At 39.5% G+C, this 20,594-nt stretch overlaps 1 protein-coding gene across 5 annotated transcripts in view; it reads left to right on the top strand.

The window, feature by feature from the left end:
• CDK6 (cyclin dependent kinase 6) overlaps nt 1-20,594 on the top strand; it is a 197,762-nt gene that overhangs the window by 152,667 nt on the left and 24,501 nt on the right. Inside the window, exon 6 of one of the 5 annotated variants that reach the window (XM_045565175.1) lies at nt 8,443-9,063. The exons of the other annotated variants lie outside the window; for them this stretch is intronic. Coding sequence (XP_045421131.1) covers nt 8,443-8,764 — 322 coding nt within the window. The 3' untranslated portion in view covers nt 8,765-9,063. Of the gene's footprint in view, nt 1-8,442; nt 9,064-20,594 lie in introns of those variants that run through there. 5 annotated transcript variants of the gene reach the window in all.

Here is a 20,594-nt window from a genome sequence, read left to right as displayed (position 1 = left end):
TTTTTAAACATGTGCATTGCCGTGTGGAATATCTATAAAAGCCTAAACCAGCTCTGTATGGTAGAAATACAATGTGAGCCACAAATGTAATTATGAATTTTCTAGTAGCCACATTAAAAAAGAAACAGGCCAAATTAATTTTCATAATATATTTTATTTAACACAGTACATCCAAAATATTATAATTTCAACATGTAATGAATATAAAAATATGAGTGAATGAGATATTTTACATTCTTGTATGTTTGCACTAACTCTTCAAATTCAAATGTGTATTTCATACGTACAGCATGTGTCAGTTGGGACTAGCCACATTTCAGGTGCTCATTAGCCACACATACTACTGTATTGGACAGTGCAGATGTAAGCCATCAAATAAAAAGTTAAATTAAAGAAGAAACAGACAACTTGCCAGTTGTTGGCAACAAGGAAGAAAACGAGTCAAATGCCCTTCTCACTGATTCTCATTCTATCTCCTACATCATCTTCTTTTCTAATTAGGGTGAGTCTATAGAAGTTGGAGTCCCTGCACATAAAACCAACAGAGCTGAGGTTGATGCAGCCACCTGGCCTTCTTCCCCAGAATTAGTGGCATTTGAGCACCAGCTTGCAAGTTTAAAGTGTTTACCATACTAGCAGATCTTCTCCAATGTGTCCTTTTTAAAAAATGCTGGGCAGCCTTGTTGTCTCTGTGGTCTTTCCCTCCACAAGCCACATTCAGAAACAAGAAAAATTGCTGTGGGAAGGATCAAGTTAGGAGATCTAGATGCCAGTTAGCTTTATTTTTTTAAAAAAAGGTCTTAAACCAAAAAGTAAAATAACATAGTCTGGTTGTGAAAATGCCAAATGATATAGTAGTATAAAATGTGAATATTGTCTTTCCTGTACTCCCCTCCAGACTCTCAAAGACATCCCCCAGGTATACTTCCAGATCTTCTTTATTACAGATTCAAAAGGTGGTGTGTGTGTGTATTTATAAATACATAAATTCATATGCACACACATACATCTATAAATTTCGCTCACACAAGTGGGCTTACACCATACTCTTCTGCATATTGCTTATTCATTTTATTTTGTTATATGTCACTACATAGAAATTTAACTCATTTTTAAACGGATGAATACCTGTCAGTTTATTTATTTTGTAGTTTAACTAATTTCCTGTTGATGAACATTTAGGATTTATTTGGTCCGATTACAAACAACATTGCAGTAAACTCCTTGTGCTTATTTTGTGGAACATTTGTCCAATTATTTCTGTACAGTGAATTCCAGAAGTGAAATTACAGGGTCAAATATCATGTATATTTTAAAAATTCTGCTAGCTAAACCAAACTTCTCTCCAAAAAGCTTCAGCTAAACTCCGTTTTTAGCTTAAGGTGGGAGGTAGGATTGAGATTGTCTCAAAGATTAAGAAATGTTGTCATGGGTAAAGCAAGACAAGAACTCTCACATAAGCCTTGGTTGTCCCACTACTTAAAACTAATATCAAGTGGAAAAAGTAAAGTGAATATGGTAATTTTTATAAAACAGTTGTTAAGCTTGGTTTGATGCATAAGAGACTTCTTTCAACTGTAAAATTCACTGTGGGTTTCCTTTTTATCAGTTGGGTAGTGATAGGGAAGGAATCAACCTCATTTTGTCAGTTAAAAAAAAAAATCTTAGATAAAGTCCCAAGCAGTTTTTCAAACTGGTTTTTTTTTTTTTTTTTTGGTTTTTTTTTTTTTTTTTTCAGTGCACAGCCGGTCCAAAGATCATTCTGCAGAGTTCCATAGTGCCCAGGGATGGAGAATAATGTGTGTGTGTGTGTGTGTGTGTGTGTGTGTGTTTATTTTTTTTTATTTATTTTTTTTTTTTGAGACAGAGTCTCGCTTTGTTGCCTGGGCTACAGTGAGTGCTGTGGCGTCAGCCTAGCTCACAGCAACCTCAAACTCCTGGGCTCAAGCGATCCTCCTGCCTCAGCCTCCCGAGTAGCTGGGACTACAGGCATGCGCCACCCATGCCCAGCTAATTTTTTGTGTATATATATATATATATGTATATATATATATATATATATTAGTTGGCCAGATAATTTCTATTTTTAGTAGAGACGGGGTCTCGCTCTTGCTCAGGCTGGTCTCGAACTCCTGAGCTCAAACAATCCACCTGCCTCGGCCTCCCAGAGTGCTAGGATTACAGGCGTGAGCCACCGCGCCCGGCCTGTATATTAAGTTCTATTCTTTCCAGGCAAGGCTTGGAGCCTGGACCTTCCCTTCGCGTCATTTTTCCTTCTTAGTTAGTTGCCAGAGCTCATCCATCGTTACTTCACATATTGCCTTGTGGGTACACTCTACTTGGAATAACTCTGGAAGCTCTTCCATTGGCCACTTCCTCTAACTAGGAATAGAATCAGACTAATAGTTTCAAGTCTGCCTGGTCACAAAGTCTCAGGTCTGCCTGATCACATTCATCGTGTAAGATGAAAATACTTAGTTTGAGGGAAGAAGCCCCTTACTTTTCATAAAACCCAGAGAAAGATATTTTACACATTGAAAGCCAATTCTTACCAGTCTAATCTTTAGTTGGTGGCAAACTTATCATCATCTTGTTCTCATGAACAGGTGGTACTTCCCAGCCCAACAAAATAAAAAGTACCGTGCCTGCACAAAATTTTGTTTGCTGAGTCTTGGACCTCCAATTTGAGTTGTCTGGCCTTGGTAATTCCTTCAAAGCATGATGTAACATTTACATTTGTTGTTTTATAATGTTCATGAAAATTTACTAGACAAGACAATAAATATTGTAAATAATGCAAGCCATTTTAGTAAGTGTAAATTCATGAGATTTTTTATTTCCACTGAACACTGCTAAGGCACTGAATTACAATAAACGTCAAGATGTGGCAGAAGATTCTACTAGATCTTACAGTGAAAATGGTAGGTTGTAGTGACAATCTGTGGGTAACTGTTTGGCTCACTGCTGTGGGGTGGTCTGTGCCTGTCTGCTCTGTTGTTTGGCACTGAGGGTCTACCTCCCATCTGGCCTTCCCATGGTGACTGCAGGAGTTGGTGTCTGGTGAGACCCAATACTTGATTTAACTGAAAGAATTAGGCATTTTTCTTATAGAAATAAAAGATATTACCTAGTTTCCTTTTCTCCCTCCTGTCATCTCCTTTTGTCCTCTTCTCTTCCTCTTATTCCTCATCTCCTTCTCTTCTGTCCCTCTCGCCCTCTGTCTCTTCCACTCTCCCTCTGTCACTCTCTCTCCTCTCTTCCTCCCATTTTAACCATAGGAAATACAGAGCATTCAGCACAATCTTTCACGTTGTCCTTCTCTGGTAATACGTGATGGTATTGGGTTTGCGATTTATTGCTCCAGTTTTGAATGCCAAATTAAATTTACAAGTATTAGAATTTACTCACAGGTAGGATTAAGAGTTGTTGGCTGCTTAGGATTGTGTATGTGTATGTGTATGTGTATGTGTGCACATGTGCACATACATAATATGAGAAAAGGTGTGACAGAGACAGCTACAGACATGTGGACTGTATTTACTTGCAAATTGAAATACTGCAACAGACAATTCAAAATGGCAGATTTCCAGTGGAAATTAAATTTTACTACAAACCAAGTTGAATACTACTAGCTCTTCTCTTATCACTGGCGCAGTTACAGTTTGCTAGACATTCCCAGCCCAAAACCTGGGAGGAGATCCAAAACTTTGAAAGTCAGGCAATAGGAGCCTGCCACATGTGTTTACACTATGTTGCCCAACCATTTAATTGGTAATAATTTGACATACTGATATTTCAATATTCAGAAGTAATTTGGAAGCCAGTTGCTGTATCTGTTTTGCTTGTCAGAGTCATATTGAATTCTCTAGGTATCAGCATATAATAATGCTGATTTCAGAGGCACTCAGTTTAGTGGTATATAGCCCTGATTAAAAATGGCACTGAACCTCGTACTTAGACAGTTCTCATTTTTTTCCCTAAACTGGTACCTTTTTTACAGATTGCATGTTTTCTCTTTCTGTGAAAAATGTCATTGGTATTTTGATGGGGATTGCATTGAATCTGTAGATTGCTTTGGATAGTATGGCCATTTTAACTATATTGATTCTTCCAATCCATGAGCATGGAATATCTTTCCATTTTTTTGTGTGTGTCTTCTTCAACTTCTTTCAGTGTTTTAGAGTTTTCATTGTAGAGATCTTTCCCTTCTTTGGTTAACTTTATTCCTAGGTATTTTATTTTATTTGCAGTTATTGTAAATGGGATTACTTTCTTAGTTTCTTTTTCAGATTATTTACTGTTGGCATATAGAAATGTTACTGATTTTTGTATGTTGATTTTGTATCCTGCTACTGTACTGGATTTATTTATCATTTACAGATTACATATTAATAACTTCTCGTTTTTATTTCTGTGAGCTCTCAATTGAAATTTACTAAAAACATTAGGAGCTATTAGTTTAAAATGATACCTACTGGCCCCCAAAACATCCAACATGGCAGTGAAATAATCATCAAAATTATTTGGAAGAATTTTTCATTTAGCCAGAACTGAATTTAAAACCCATTTGGTGACACAGGTTTATTATGTGTGCCTAGAAATAGGCAGACCTTTTTTCCCTCCCCATCACTTCCCTTGTTTCAGAAACACAGGGTTAATTTCAGTTCAGTATCTGGGCAGCTGTTCTCACTACTATTCCTGTTGAGATCTCCATAGTGCTGTTGACTTACCTCTGCCATCAGCTTTCTCTTTTTTGGGTTTTGGTATGTGGGCTTTTTTTCTTAGAGATCGGGTCTCTGTTGCCCAGGCTAGAGTGCAGTGGTGCAATTATAGCTCGCTACAGCCTTGAACTCCTGGGCTCCAGCTCCTGCCTCGGGCTCATGAGTAGCTGGGACTACAGGCACACACCATCACACCTGGCTAATTCGGGTTGTTGTTTTTTTTTTTTAAGAGACAAAAGTCTCACTATGTTGCCCAGGCTGGTCTTGAACTCCTGGCCTCAAGCAGTCTCCCCGCCTCAGCCTCCCAAGTAGCTAGGATTACAGACGCCAGCCACCGCACTCGGCTGCCATCAGTATAGTATCTCTTTCTCTCTCAGAGAGGAAACTTCAAAACCAGAAAGCACGTATGTGCAAAAAGGGACTGGGAGTCTGGAGGTGAAAAGAATGGGACATTTAGTAGAGGAGAACAGGGTCATGAGAGCAATATTAGATGAAACAGGCTAGATATTAAAAACCAAGAGCTATTCAGAAGGCATAAATGTATACCAAATAAGTTCAAAGTAATGTCTACACTGTGTTGACTACAAACGATTTGGGCAGATTGCTCTTCTAAGAAGAATGAGGAAATAAACTAAAAAAATTCTTATAATTTTCTTAAAACTATCACTAAACAAGGCAAAGTAACATTATCCAAAAGACTTTTTAAAAAATGATCCAAAATTATGAAAATGATTCATGAAATCAGATGAAAACTTCTAAAAATCAGTAAACTAACTCAAAAGAATGCTAGAAGATATACTCTCTAAAAGAGAAACAAAAAGCCACAAGCTAGAACATTCTAAAATGTAAACACAACAAACTGAGATGGAAAGGGAGGTGAACAAGACGTGGAATTATAAGGAAACTAAGTACAGTAGCACAATTAAAATCTGATAGGAGGGAGTAAAAAGTAGATTTGATACTATAGGAAAGGAAATCACTAAAGTAAGGACAATATCGGAAATTCTCAGAAAATGCTAAGAAAAAAAACAAAAGGTTTAAAGTGGTGGGAAAATGACAAGCATGAAGGATAGAGATGGAAGTCTGGTCTAAGGAGTCGATGGTCTTAAAGTGCAGTAATTGAAGCCATAATTAGAGAAACATGTTCCTAAGCTGAGAAAAGACTTGAGTATGCAGATTAAAAAGGTCTTGCAATATTTTGAGGAAAAACATTGAAAAGAGACACTAGTAGTTGAGATGCTCAGGGGTGTGTGTACAGAAAACTCAATTTGGATCAACGAAAGCATAAGGAAGTTGTTGGCTCACATAAACCATGATTCCAGAGATATGTGAGCTTCAGGGCTGGCTTAATCCAGAAGCTGCGGCTCCATTTCTCTAAGATTCCCTTTTCTATGTCTTGGCATCTTCAAAGACTGTCTTCACATGTGGCCAAGTGGTATTTCCAGGTTTCACATCTACACATCAGGATACTCAGATAAAGAACACATTCCTGGCCAAGCGCGGTGGCTCACACCTGTAATTCCTGTGCTTTGGGAGCCCTATGTGGGAGGATCACTGGAAGCCAGGATTTCAAGACCAGCCTGGGCAAGATAGCAAGACCCTGTCTCTAAAAAAAAAAAAAAATTATCCAGGCATGGTGGCACATGCCTGTAATCCCAGCTACTTAGGAGGCTGAGGCAGGAGGATAGCTTGAGCCCAGAAGTTCAAGACTGCAGTGAGCTATGATGTTGCCACCGTACTCCAACCTGTGGAGTGAAACCCCGTCTCTTTAAGAAAAAAAAAATTTTTCTGTGTCAAGATGTCAGAATTCCAAATAGGGGTACTGTGATTCATCCTTTGGACTGCTCATGACATATGCCTACAGTTGAACCAGTGGCTAAGACCAGAAAAATGGAATTGCTTATCTGATGGATGGTAGTTTGAAGAACATCAGTGTTCTGCTGCTACCAGGTGAAGGGGAAAAATGAGTGCTGGGGAGGGAACCCATGGAATCCACTCCAAAGACTGACACAGAGCACGTCTGGAAAAATGTTTGAATTAAATGCAGAAAGAAAAAGGCCTACAGTGATCAAATGTGTTTATTTTAAAGCTATACAGAAAGGAAAGAATATCAAGATGGCCTCAGACTTCTCTCGTTTAACCAAAACCCAGAAGAGAATAGAGAAAATTGTACAGCTTTGTTGGGGGGAAAGTCTGTAACCCAAGCACTTTATACTCAGCTGAGTTGTCTTAAATGTGTGAAAGCAACAGAAAGGTTGAAATATGAAAGGATCCAGTTAATGTGTTTGTGTTTGTTATTATCCGTTGGGCATACTCACAGAGGGATATCAGAATTAGCACATCAAGAATCTGATGCCATAGCATGAAAGGAGTCATGGATTGCCCTGTGGGACTGTCAGCAGACCCAACATCCACCTCCTCGCAAGAGCTCTGAGGAGACCTGTGACTTCAGCAGACTTCACCTCTTTGTACTGGCCCTGCTAATGACCCTATAGGAATGTGGTTGGGTTAGTATATTTTTCACAATAACATCTGGATGAGGCTTAAAGGCAAGTAATTTCATTATGAATTATTAGTCCTTATTATGAGAATAGCCCTGTAATTGGACTTCAGAAAATCCCCTGAAAAGCCTCGGGCAGAGTATACCATCAGATTTAAAAGTCTAATTAAATGTAACTAAAATTATGTTTTAGTTTAGCCCACCTATAACTAGAAAAAAATGGTCTGTAAAGACCTTTTTAAAAAAGAAAGAAAGAAAAGACTAGGTCAAAGTGAAAAACCAAAGATGAAATGGAAAGTGAGATGGATGAGATAAGAAAGAATTATAAAGGCATAAAATGGACTAGCCAAATTACAGTCCCCTTAGGAGGCGGGCAGCAAAGAGCAAAATTAACACTTAGGAGAATTGAGGAAGTGATGCAAAAGGCAGATTCGGTTAAAACTTTCCGGTGGGTGATTTGTTTCTTCTGATATTATCATTTCTGGCTTTTTCAAATTTTCTTTAACACTGAATTTCTCTATTTAAAGATGATCTATATTAATAGAAAAAAGTGAAATTAACCAAAATGTCCGTTAGTGGAATTGCTTCATAACAATGTATCAATATACTTTATGAAGAATTCCTCCCTAGAAATGAGAATACTAACTCTCATGTTATTCATTTTATTGGATGTGTTAGTGTTATTGATATTACTGCATCCCTTACCCATTGTTAAAACACTAGCATACTTCCATACTCATTGGTAAAGAGCCACTGCCCAGAGTTCCCCAAGCTCCCCGGGTGCCCCTGCCTCTCTCCCAAGATCCCCAGGGCTTCCCTAGGATCCAGCAACTAAAGTGTTGCCAGCTGGCATACTAGGATTCTCCAGAACGCAGGGTTCTTCCATGTTAAAAAAAAAAAAAAAAAATTTAATATAGAAATGCATTCCTGAGAATATACATTTGCTGTAATTCCTGTGTTTTCTTTAAGTCCCCTAAAGTCATCCCATGCGTCTGGCAGGAGTCTCTTTCAGCTACTGTTTGCACAATTACTAGTCTAGGGCAATTCATTATACTCTTTACAATATCAAAGACCTTCTGCTAGTCCCTAACTCACTGCTGATCTTTCTGTTTCTTGGACTTTAAAGGCTTCTGGAAATGGGTAAAACTTAGAATTTAATATCTAACTGCAAAATTCTTCCTTTCTTGTTGTTTGTTTGTTTTGTTTTTGAAACTGATGTAGCATTATCATTCATCACTCTTGGCCATCTGGCACAAAAATGTTCACCAGAAGTGATGCCCAGAATGGCCCCCAAATATACCTAAACCGTAATCCCTGTGAATTTGTTACATTACTTGGCAAAAGGGATTTTGCAGACGTAATTAAGATTATGAACTTTACACAACAGGGAGATTATTCTGGATTATCTGAGTGGGCCCAATCTAATTGCAGGAGCCTTTTAAAAGCAGAGAACTTTCAGGCTATGGGCAAAAGAGATGTGACAGAAGGCAAAGTCATCAGAGATTCCAAGCATGGGACAGACCAGCGTGCTGTTGCTGGCTGAGAGGTGGGGGCCACATTAGGAACCACAAAGAGGCCTCAAGGAACTATGGGCAGCCCCCTGACTGTCAGCCAGCAAGGAAACAGGGACCTCAGTTTTACAACCATATAGAACTGAATTCAACCAACAATCTGAATTGGAAGCAGATTTATCCCCAGAACTTCCAGAATGGAACACAACTCTGCTGGACACCTTGATGTCATCTTTGTTCAACTCTCAACAGAAACAGCTGAGCCATGCCATACTTAGACTTTTGACCTACAGAACTGTGAGACATACATGGGTGTTGTTTTAAGCCACTAAATTTGTGCTAATTATTAACAACAGCAACAGAAAATTAATATCCCAATATAATGGTAACAACAACAACAACAAACCCAATGGAGTGCAGTGGAATAAACAGTAAACATTGCAGAACACACAATGTGGAATGGCGTCGTGTCTGCCTGAGAATGTCTACACAGTAAGGAGCACCAATTCTGAAGGCCGGAAGGACTCAGTGGGAGCCTGCATTCAGCACTCAACTAAGAGTGTACAAAAGGACTAGGAGTTTGGGGGGAAAACATAAATATGTATGTGTATGTATACCATTTTTCATAAAAGTATTTTAGAAATTAACCATTTTATTTATTTATTTATTTATTTATTTTTGAGACAGAGTGTTGCTTTGTTGCCCGGGCTAGAGTGAGTGCCGTGGCGTCAGCCTAGCTCACAGCAACCTCAAACTCCTGGGCTTAAGTGATCCTCCTGCCTCAGCCTCCCCAGTAGCTGGGACTACAGGCATGCGCCACCACGCCCGGCTAATTTTTTCTATATACATTTTAGTTGGCCAGATAATTTCTTTCTATTTTCAGTGGGGGGGGGGGGTGTCTCGCTCTTGCTCCACCCGCCTCGGCCTCGCAGAGTGCTAGGATTATAGGCATGAGCCACCGCGCCCAGCCAAAATGAACCATTTTAACAAAGTAGCTTTGCACAGCACTGTAATTAAAAGAGAATGTGGGTGTACTGCTTGTAGCTTCTTGTTTGTTTACTTAAAGTCAATATTGTATATAGTGACAAATTGGTGAAAGGAAGAAATTATGCAAAGGGTAGATTGTTTTGACAATGGGTACATGCTGTCCCATTTGTATTTTATTTCTTCTGGTACAGCTGTTAAACTTAGAAAAGCTTTTCAAGATGTGTTAGCATAAGGTCGGGGTGTTATTTTATGGTTCCTAAGCTCTGAAGGCTACTTACATAAGGCTCGACCCAGCTAGAAGGTACAGTGAATTGAATTGCTTTGTGGTATGAGATACGCTGGTAATGTGGACGTTCACTAACATACGCTGTCATTCTGAAGGCAGTTGAGCACAGGGGTTGACACTCTGGAGCCAGATTGCCTCGATCTAAAGCCCAGCTCTTCCACTTACTAGCTGTGTAGCCTTGGGCCAGTTACTTAACTGCTCTCTCCCTCAGTTTCCTTTTCTGTGAAAATGGGTAATAAGGCTGCATCTCTCGTGGTTCACTGTGAGAATTCAATGTAAAGTGCTCAGAATAACACCTTAGCACATTGATTGGAAGCAGTAAATGGTAGCTACAATTATGACTGTTACCCATTCCTGAAACATGGAAATATTCATGAAATCAGGGCTTTCAGGCTCCTTTAGACCCAAGAAATAATTGATCCCAAGGATTCCCCCAAGTGGAGATGACCTAACCATCCTGTATAAGAGGCAACGCAGGACATCCAGTCACCCGTCAAGCCCTTCTGTCCCTGCTTCGCTGTTATTTTCCACTTCAAATTAGTGAGGCTTTGTAGATAATGTTGGCATAATAGCAGTCCTTACCATATAAATCTTTATTTTTTAACACCTTAAAAGCATATTTCTCTGTTTGCTATTTCATGGAATGGTGTTTCATGAAATAATGGGCATGCTGTGAAGTGGTTGGCCAATACTAAATACTTTGGGAAATGCTGGGTTCAACAAAGGTTTCTGTACCATTATCATTAATGTATATTTCAAATTTCCAAGGATATATGTAGTACATTGTTCCCCAAACATATTTGACTGTGGAACATTTTTTTCAAGATGTGCTGCTTAAAATTTTCTGGAAGTGTTCTCCATGTCTCGTTTGGGAAACAACTGCCCTAAAATAGGAGCATATTTTACCAAGATTATTTAACATTAAGATTATAAATTAAATTAAGATTATGAAGTGTTGCTTGTTGTAAAAGGAGATTTGATAGTTACACGTCCCAAATAAATGTGTATATGAATGTGTGTCCATCATAAGAACTAGAATTAGATTTAGATAAAGCAGTGAAGAGTCTATTTTTTATTTTGTACATTAAAATGGCCCTTGTTAGGTCGGATTAATGACTTTTCCCAGTAGTCCTCCTCTCACTGAGATAATGAGATCATATCGTAGAAGGGCTCTTGGCAAAGACTAAGTCATCAAATACATATTGAATTAGGCATTCTAGGTCTGTCATCCATAATTTAGTGAGGCCTTTTATAAAGCAATTTGTAGTTTCAGCCAGCACTATGTTTTGAGACGGTTAAATGCTATAAGGTTGGTATCCACTGTGTGAAGAAACTCCTTTCTATTGTCCTAAACTTACCTCTCTCAAATGTTAGGGATTTGGCCCTTGATTTGAGATTCAAAATGCGTGAATACAACCAATAATCTTACTGATTTTGTAGACATCAGCCTCACTCCCTTGGTCTTTGTCTTTCTAAACTAAAAAGTCCCCAGTTCTTGGCCTGTCAGTGACTGATGTCAAGAACTGTGAAAGGTATGAGATTTTCCCCTACTTGCAAGCTAACAAATTAGTCTGCCACAGTTTATGAATGCTGAGAAAAGACACGCAACTCCTGGGTTAGAGACAAGAGACAGTGTATCACTCAGAGCAACAGCTCTAGCTAGCATGTCAGCATTTGCTCCAGATCCCCAATTCCCATACAAAAATGAGAGGAGGGCCAGGTGACACCTACACATATATGCAGGTTGTCTTATAAAAAAGAAAGCCCAAGGAACTTGAATCTTTTATAATAGGCGTAAGTCAGCCTGAATTTTGCCCCAGCAGAAGGTATTATTGTGGTGAAGAGTAAACAGACTTGCTTATGCCCTAGAGGGAGATACTATCTCTATCTTCCAAGGCTATTCACTCGAAAATCTAGTCCAGGGCAAATGCAGTCAGTGCCTCTACTTGCAAGATATGTGAAAACACAAGGGACCCATACAGAATGAAATCCCAACAGGTAACAGTTCTAGTTTCATTATATACATGCCAAGTTCTGTGTGCAGAACTGCAGTATTTAGATGAATCTAAATTGATACTTTTATTTCTTGTAATAGAACTTAAACTCCACAGGGGCAAGAACATTTGCTTTGTTTCCTTGGATATCCAAAGAGCATAGAACTATGTCTAGCACATAGTCAGCATTCAATAAAGATTTATTGAATGAGTATGTGAATTTCCTATATTCTTATTGGGATCCATAAATGTATTGGCTTTGCTATGCAGAAACAGCAGTTATATCAGTGCCTTCAAGAGACTGCCTGCAGTGTTTCCTGGAGTCATCTACCTGGAACACTCCCTGCCCACCCCCTAGCTCACCTCCTGGCTGCTCCAATTCATCCTTCAAATCTCATCTTACGTGTTGTTTCCTCAAAGAGGCCTTCCCTGACCCAGAATAATCAGTACCCTCTGGTATTCACCCTCACAGCACTTGGGTTTTTTCCTTTATAGCACTTACCACAGTTTGCAATGACATATTTATTTTAGTGTTTTCTGGCTCAAAACCTGTTTGCGCTATCACTCCTGAAGCTTTAGACTAGAGCATCTCTATTTTACTCACCGCTATGTAGCTAGTACCTAACAGAGCATGGCATAAAGTGGCCACCAAGTAAATAAGTGATGAATGAATGAACTGTCACAGCCTGTAGCTCAGAGCCTGCCATTCTGTGAATAGCTTTGGCATAAAATGGGCCAAATACGTTATTTGGTCCTTGCCTTCCTCAAAACAGTTTTGCCGTGTTTCTTCCCGGTCATACAATCTCAAGATTTTCCTTCAGTGGGGTTTAATCATTTTTTAGTTTATATTCCCAAAAGCACTTAATTTTAAATTTAGAGATTTTATATGACTTCACTAATCTAAATGATATAAATGCATTAAATTAATACTAATCCTAGCATTATTCCTTTGGGTAATTCTGTTTACACTTAAACATTTAACCCAATTTCATAACAAGGAAATGAAACTCACTGAAACCAGGTCTCCCGTGGGATTCTTCTGTCAATTAATGAATGAACAGATATTCTTTGAAAAACCTACCAGGTGCTAACAGTTATTCTGGGCACTATGGAAGCTAGCAAAAAATCTGAAAGACCAAGCCTCGAGGAGGTTATAACCTACATGAGCAAATAAGAAAAATGTACACGGTGCGTTAGCACGTAATAATTAGCAAGCAGTATCAGACCATGCATATGTAAGTGCTAAGCTGCTTGGTACTGATTTTGAAAACGACCAGAGCTTAGAAAAGTTAAATATTATCCTGAACTGGACTAGAATAATAGGGGCTTCATGAAGTTAGTCCTGAGCTGGGTTTTGGAGATGTTCAATTGGATATTTAATAAGAACTTCGTGAGGCAAGCCACAGAAACAGCAGTGTATTCCTGGAAAAGCAAGACCTGATTGGAGTGGAAGGTATAAGCTGGGAGATACTGCCTTGTCTGCACAATCACTGTTGGACTCTAACAATCTTATGAGTCCTTTTCCGTTCAGTTAAACAGCATACGGAGATGAAGCCACACCTTTGGGCAAATACAGCTGGGGTGAGGGCAGCCAAACGACGGAGCCATGCTGAGGATTATGCACGAAGTAAATAAACTCTGAAGGGAAAGACTTGGAAGGTCATCCAACGTACTCATAAATTCCAGCTATTACCAAAGATGAAAGGGAAGTGAGAGGCATGAGGAACAATAGAAAGGAGTGGCCAGGTCCCCTTCTAACTGCCTGTTTACAGGAGGGGAGGATCAGCAGGGCTGCCCAGATGGCAGAGCCAAAGTTAGAATGAAGCTTCCTTGCCCTAAGACCTCTTTAGGAAATCCTGTTTGTGACGGTGGCTTCACTGTGAAGTAATCGGGAGCCCTCCCCGGGTTGTAGAAGCACACTTCTGGATTGAACCGTGGCTTCTAATGCAGAGTTTGAAATCTTATTATCATGTGCACTCAGCAAGATAGAAACTGCATAATCAGGTAAAGCTTGGGTCAGACCTTATTTTGCAAGCATTTACTTATCTTTCTTGTGCCATTCAAATGCTAGTAACACAATAGCTTAAAAACAAGATAAGCCTCATCTTTTTTCCTGTATGGGTATGTTAGGGAATGATGGTTTTGATGGCCTTTAAAAAGCAGGAAAGGGCAAAGCCCTGTGATGCCATTTCTTTGGCATTGCATTACTTCATTAAGAGAATTATCCTAAAAGCCTGGGAACTGTAATTCAGCTTAAAACTGATGAGAGCTGGGTGAAAACACCATAGAATCCAAACCAAATTAACAAAAAGTTTCATCCCCGAAGAAACCCACTTTTACATCCACACTTGGGGTCTATACTTTTCTTTTCCTTCTGCCACTCAAGTGCTTTTGGATGTGGGGTGGACAGTTTGCTTTCCATGCCAAACCTGATGAAATGGGATTTGTCTTCCCTCTCAGAGAGGTGGCCAAGCTGTTACAGAGAGTGCTCTGCCTGGCTGCTGGCCTCTTTGGACACACAGCCCTGCGGCAGCACAGCGCCAGGCCCCATATCTGACCCTGTGGCCTCGCAATCTGGAGGCCCACATTGGCAGCTGGGGGTGGTGACAGCTTTGGTCAGTTGGTGTGGAGTTCCACTGGCAGACAAAGAAGAGTGAGCAAGCGTGGTGATCCATGTCACTTCTGTTATGATAGAAGAAACTTCTAAGGCCCTGTAATTTGTGAAGCAATAAAATGGCTCCTCCAGTAAATAGAGGATGGGCTTTCTTCCCTCTTTTTTAGGGTGGACCAGGCCTTGGGAAAGAAATTTTGACCTTCTCAGACCATACACATTACTTAATGTGTCCTTCTGCACTTACTACATGCATCAGGAGCAGATTTCACAAACTTTTTTCCTATGAGACTAGGTTAGTCATTAGGGTTAATTATTCAGTAATTAGAGGAAATATTATGATGGAGAAAAAATAGATTTCTGGAAGCCAGGCAGTTGAGGGTCTCAGAACATCAAATTGCTCCAAGAAGAGAGTACATAACCATTTTATTACAGTCTTTGAACATGAGATAATAATCATTATTTGAATTCTCTAAACATCAGAAATATTCTCTTCTTAACTATAAAAAGCCACTAGTCCCAACCCACATATCCTAAGGGAGCTTCTATTCTCCCAGAGAAAATGCAGTCAGATTATGGCAAAGAAGGACCCTAGGTCTTCTGTGCTGATGCCTTCAGAAGACTCTCTGGTGTCTCTACTTGTGAGATAACAAAAGTATCATTTTCAGAAATATGAACAAGGTAGGTCAGGGCTAACCAACTTGTTCAAAAGACTGGTTTTGAGTGCCATGTCTAACCACTGTGCAGACAGCACTGACAGGGAGAAAATTGGATCCGGTTTTCTCTTGCCATCCACTCTCCCACTAAGGGCCCATGTGAATAGCAAGTCTGGCCTTGCTTTCTTAGGTCCCTCTGGGCCCCTTTCTTTTCTTTCATCATCTTTCCTAAATCTGATCTGACAATTCCACAGGGAAGAGACAAATAGTACACTTGGATGAACTCTGCAAAATGCAAAGACCTTTCCTCTTATCCCCGATTCTAAAATGATTTTTCTGTATTAAAAAAAAGGGCAATTCTAGACTGAATAATAAAAATCTCATTTATGTCACATTTGCAATGTGTTGAACAGGGTGAAGGAAAGTGTTAGTGATAAAGTGCATGGATTGTAAAATGGTGGTTGACCTGCTTAACAGGACCTAAGCCATAGAGCACTCTTGAAGAGTACTCAAAAATTCCAGCTTTTACCAGACATGAAAGGAAAGTGAATAGACCTCATCAGTCCTGCTTCCTCTGTTTCCTCCTTCAGGTTGAACGTCACATCCTTAGAGAGGCCTCTATGGACCGTTTTGTTATCCCCCCCCAAATATCTTATCGTCTTAAATAACTTACCACTTACTTAATGATTGTCTTTCTCTCTTCCTAAACTGTAAGCCCCATAAGGGCAGGGACCATGTCAGTCTTAATCATTTCCGTATTCCTTGCACTTAGCTCAGTGAAGAGCACATCACAGATCCCAAATGAATGAACTACTGAAGTGCGCTATATGGTAACTTGTTCCAAGTTCTTCATGGACTTGCAAGCTCCTTCTTGGGATCACCTCTTTTCTTTTCCTTTTTTTCTTTTATCTTTTTTTTTTTTTTTTTTTGTAAGAGATGAGGTCTCACAATGTTGCCCAGGCTAGCCTCCATCTCCTGGCCTCAGGCGATCCTCTCACCTCCGCTTCCTGAGTAACTGGAACTATAGACACACACCACCACACCCAGCTCTTTTCTTAGAATTAACTGAAGAATGCATCTTGGTGTCAACATTAAGCTTACCAGTCTTGTTCCCATTCACTAATTTTTCTTTTTAAAAAACCTAGAATTTTTGCTCAGTCTGAGTCTTAAAGTCCTAGTAGCAATTTCATAGTCATAACTGAAGGATACCATATAGTAAAGTAATTGTGAGAACCAGCTTTGCAGTATGTGGTTCTCTCTCTCTCATTTGTTAGCTCTGTGATGATGACTCTTTATTAACCATCCTTCAACCTTGGTTTCCTCAACTGCAAAATAAGGATATTCATATGTACCTCTCCTATAGTGTTGATCTGAGGGTAAGTAAAACGGTGCATGGAAAGCACTTAGCTTGATCTTTTGCATTGTACATGCTCAGTGAAACTTAGCCACTTTCGGTGCTATTGATATTGATAAAGTACCTCGGTGTATCATTTTCTAGAACAGGATAAGAGGTGACTTATTGCCAAAGATAACATAGGACATAAGAAGAATTCAGAGTCAAAAAGGCCAGGGACCTGGAGTACTGGAATTCTAGGCAGAAGCTCAAGGCTAGGGTACAGAGCATGAACTTAGGTCACAGCAGACTGGGCGGCACGGCCAAATGACTCAGTAGTGAAGTAATGACTAATCATTGTTGGGCTCCTTATGTCTCTTCCTCTCCATCCCACCACAATCACCACAAAGGCTAGCACTGGTCCTGGAGTCTGATGACAGGCTGAGCGTGCAAGTGAGTTTCAATAAACCCATCTAATAAGCTTAAAGAAACTGGGCAGGACTCAGGGGTAAGGGGGTCTACTAACTGCTCCACAGGGAGAAACTGGGGCCTCCTGCTTGGTCTTCCTTTGTTTTCCATAGTACCTCACAGATGCAGAGTGCAGTCCCCAGTGCTCTCAGAGACAGTGTTGTTCTGAGCCACAGGAAGAAGTACCTCCTACAGCTCATAGGGGAACTCCAAATAGTCATCAGGAAGAAACTCAGTCACTCAGATGAAAACGATGGTGTCTCACCATTATTCTGTGCAGTTTTCTGAGGGGTGAAACAAGGAGACATTTGTCTATGAGACACAATTGGAGAGAACATGCTTTAGCTGTTACCTTTCATATCTGGGGCTATGTGGCTAGCTCACTGGTTTCAATCAAAAAAAGAGCAATGACTCGTGCATTTAATGATCTCACTGGTTATAATTGCCTTTTGTGTTGGTTTGTAAGGCAGGTGCTCCCCTCTCCCATCTCAAGTGGAACTCAAAGGGGAGTTTTTAAATTTTATGTTAAATTTTAGTTTGACATTTAGTTTTAGCTTTGATATTTTAATGTTTTAATATCTCTGTACCATGTAGGGCCAGCAATCTGGACTTTTTAAATCAATCTTACATAAAATGCATACATTATACAGATTATTACATTTTATGTAAGATTATTTTTAAAGTAGTACATATTGTGTTCTTTCACTTAACAAAAGTAACACATGGTTATTGTAGAACATTTTAAAAATACAAGTAAAGAGTAGAAGATAAATCTGGAGGATCTTGTACCAGAAAGTAAGAAAATGCTCAAAAACTAATGCAAATATATCAAAGAGACACAGAATATAGCTTGAATGGGCCACTGGACAAATCTGAGAAAATATGAGCATCAAAATACATAATTATAGTAATTATGTATTTAATGCGATTATAACCCACTAAATAAAAAAAAAATCCATGAGTCCATACTGACATAAATAGGAGAGAAGAGAAAGCTCTTTCTTAGAGTAGAATGGCCCCTAATAAATATAGAAGGAATGATGGAGTTAGAAAATCATCAATGGATGCTAAAACTAGTGAGTGAAAATTCGATACAAATCAGAAGATTTACATTGTCTCGAAATAGTTCTCTGTATGTTTTTTTAAATCTAAAAAGGAGAAAGAAAAATAAACCATTAATTAGTGACCAAGAGATTATAAGGGTTTAATAGGTATCCTTCAACTTTTTCTTCTGCATTATAACATTTTAATTGTCTTATAAAGTTAGATCATGCTTTTTTATAATCTGCTTCTTTTGTATAAAAATATATCTTGATCTTATTTATTTCAATATTCCCTGGCACATAGTAAACATGTAGTAAACATTGGTTGAATGAATGAAATTTGCAAGAGTTCTTTGAGGAAGGCTGTGATACACAGTCTTGCAACTAAAGTTTTCTACGTTCTCACAATTATTCCTTTAGGACTAATTGCTGGAAGTGGAATATTGAGATAAGGAATATTCAAAACCCTAAAGCCCTTGGATACAGGGAGCCAAATTGTCCTCCACAAAGATTTTTCTGCTTTATTTTCCCACCATGGGTGTATTAAATGCATGCTGTTCCATACATTTTTAAGGAGGAACATTGGGATTAATGTGTGAGAAACACCCAGAGTAGGACCCAGCAGTCATCGGTCAGAAAATAATGGTCATTCAAGTCCTCTTCTCTTTCTGTGTAGGTTAGAGTCTGTCAGGACCAAAAGCTGGAGTTGACCAACAGTTTTCCAAAGCCTTCAGTCTCACATAGGAGTTTTTGTTAATGTGAAAATCATCAAGTTGGGATAGAATGTGGTTTTAGTTGAGCTGGTCATATACCATAGCATCCGTATACCACACCATCCTCTTTTTGTATCTATTGAAAAATCCTATCAGCTGCACTAGACCTGGAGTCTACTATGTCAAAGTAAATGATGAAGAGAAAAAAACCTGGCTCTTTTTTGTAATAGGTAAGCACTGAGCACCACTGTTAGAAACAGAGAACCTCCAACAGGGTCTCCTCCCATTTGGACTTTGATGCTGGCTACTTCACATGCTTGAGCACCAGCATCCAATGCAGTTTCCGTAGTGGGCAGGGCAAGGAGCAGGATCCGTACACATTCTCCGGGCAGCTGAGCAGCAAGCCGTCTTGTGCTAGCTGGTACCCGTGGCAACCCTTACCTGCTGACTTAAGCCTCCCACTAGTTGGAGCCATGCAGTGTATTATCTCCTGATCCATATGTTATACATATTATTGAGAACCAAGAAGAGGATATTTAGAGAGATAAATACTTTTGGATTCAAAAGATGAGCAGTCAGAAAAACTATACCATGATTTGGATTTGCTTATATTTTCCCTTTTGCCTTTCACTGGCTAGCATGTTCTCAAGTGATGACAGTTGGGCTGATTGAAAGCCGTTAGTCAAATCCAGTAACAGTATTAATCTGTGGTTGGAAATGACTGTTAAAGTAAGTGCCAGGCTATTCAGTTGTGGTTTTTCTTCCAGCTTCCAATCATGCCAGGCTTCCAGCGGGAGGAATAGAGGCTGTGGTAAAGGAAACCGTTGGTAAACGAAAGAAACCAAAAACTGTCACTACCCATAACAACGAAACAACAAAAAAATTTACAGAAAAGGAGGGGGAGACAAAGGAAATTGTATGCAGCGGTTTAATGCACAGTCTGATGTGATCATTAGGCATAAGGCTAGCATGGTGGTGCCTCAGGCACTGACTCCAATTTTCCAGTAAGAACAGGAAGGCTTTAAGCACCAAATGCATGCTCTCCAGTAATGCTGTGGAGCAAGAAAGCTTTTCCTGAAGGAAGAGAATAATTGGTGTTTAATTGAGACTATTTTTGTCAGTCTCCTAACATGCTCCTCAGACCACTGATACACAAAAGAACCCAGGGGTCTGGTCACCAAGTATGTGAAAGGAGTTTACCCTATAGAGTCCTTTTGTACTGTATTTTCTGGAACAAATGTTCAATAATGTTGTTGTCATCCATCAGTTATTAAGAAATGCACATTGTAACCAAGAAGTGCTTAGCAAGGAGTCTATCTCCTATTTACTTTTTCTTATTTCAAGAACTTGAGGCAGGCACATTTCCATGTGTGTTCACCAAAGCACAAGATGTTCCTTAGTATTTTATTTATGTATGTATTTATTTTTTAGAGACAGGATCTCACTCTGTCACCCAGGCTGGAGTGCAGAGGCACAGCCATAGCTCACTGCAGCCTCGAACTCCTGGGTTTAAGCTACCCTTGTGCCTCCGCCTCCCAAGTAGCTAATGTGCACGCCACCATGCCCAGCTATTTTTTTTTGTAGAAACAGGGGTCTTGCTATGTTGTCCAGGCTAGTGTTAAACTCCTGGCCTCAAGCAATCCTCCTGCCTCAGCCTCCTGAAGTGCTGGGATTACAGGCATGAGCCATTGTGCCCAGCCTATTTTTTAATATTTTAAAAAGAAAAAATTTTCAGCAAATCTATATTCATTGATCCGAGCTACTAAGTGGA

Source organism: Lemur catta, chromosome 11 (assembly GCF_020740605.2).
Source record: "Lemur catta isolate mLemCat1 chromosome 11, mLemCat1.pri, whole genome shotgun sequence".
In the NCBI taxonomy this organism is placed as follows: domain Eukaryota; kingdom Metazoa; phylum Chordata; class Mammalia; order Primates; family Lemuridae; genus Lemur; species Lemur catta.
Note: the sequence above shows the minus strand (reverse complement) of the source record. Positions and strands in the feature narration are given on the sequence as shown.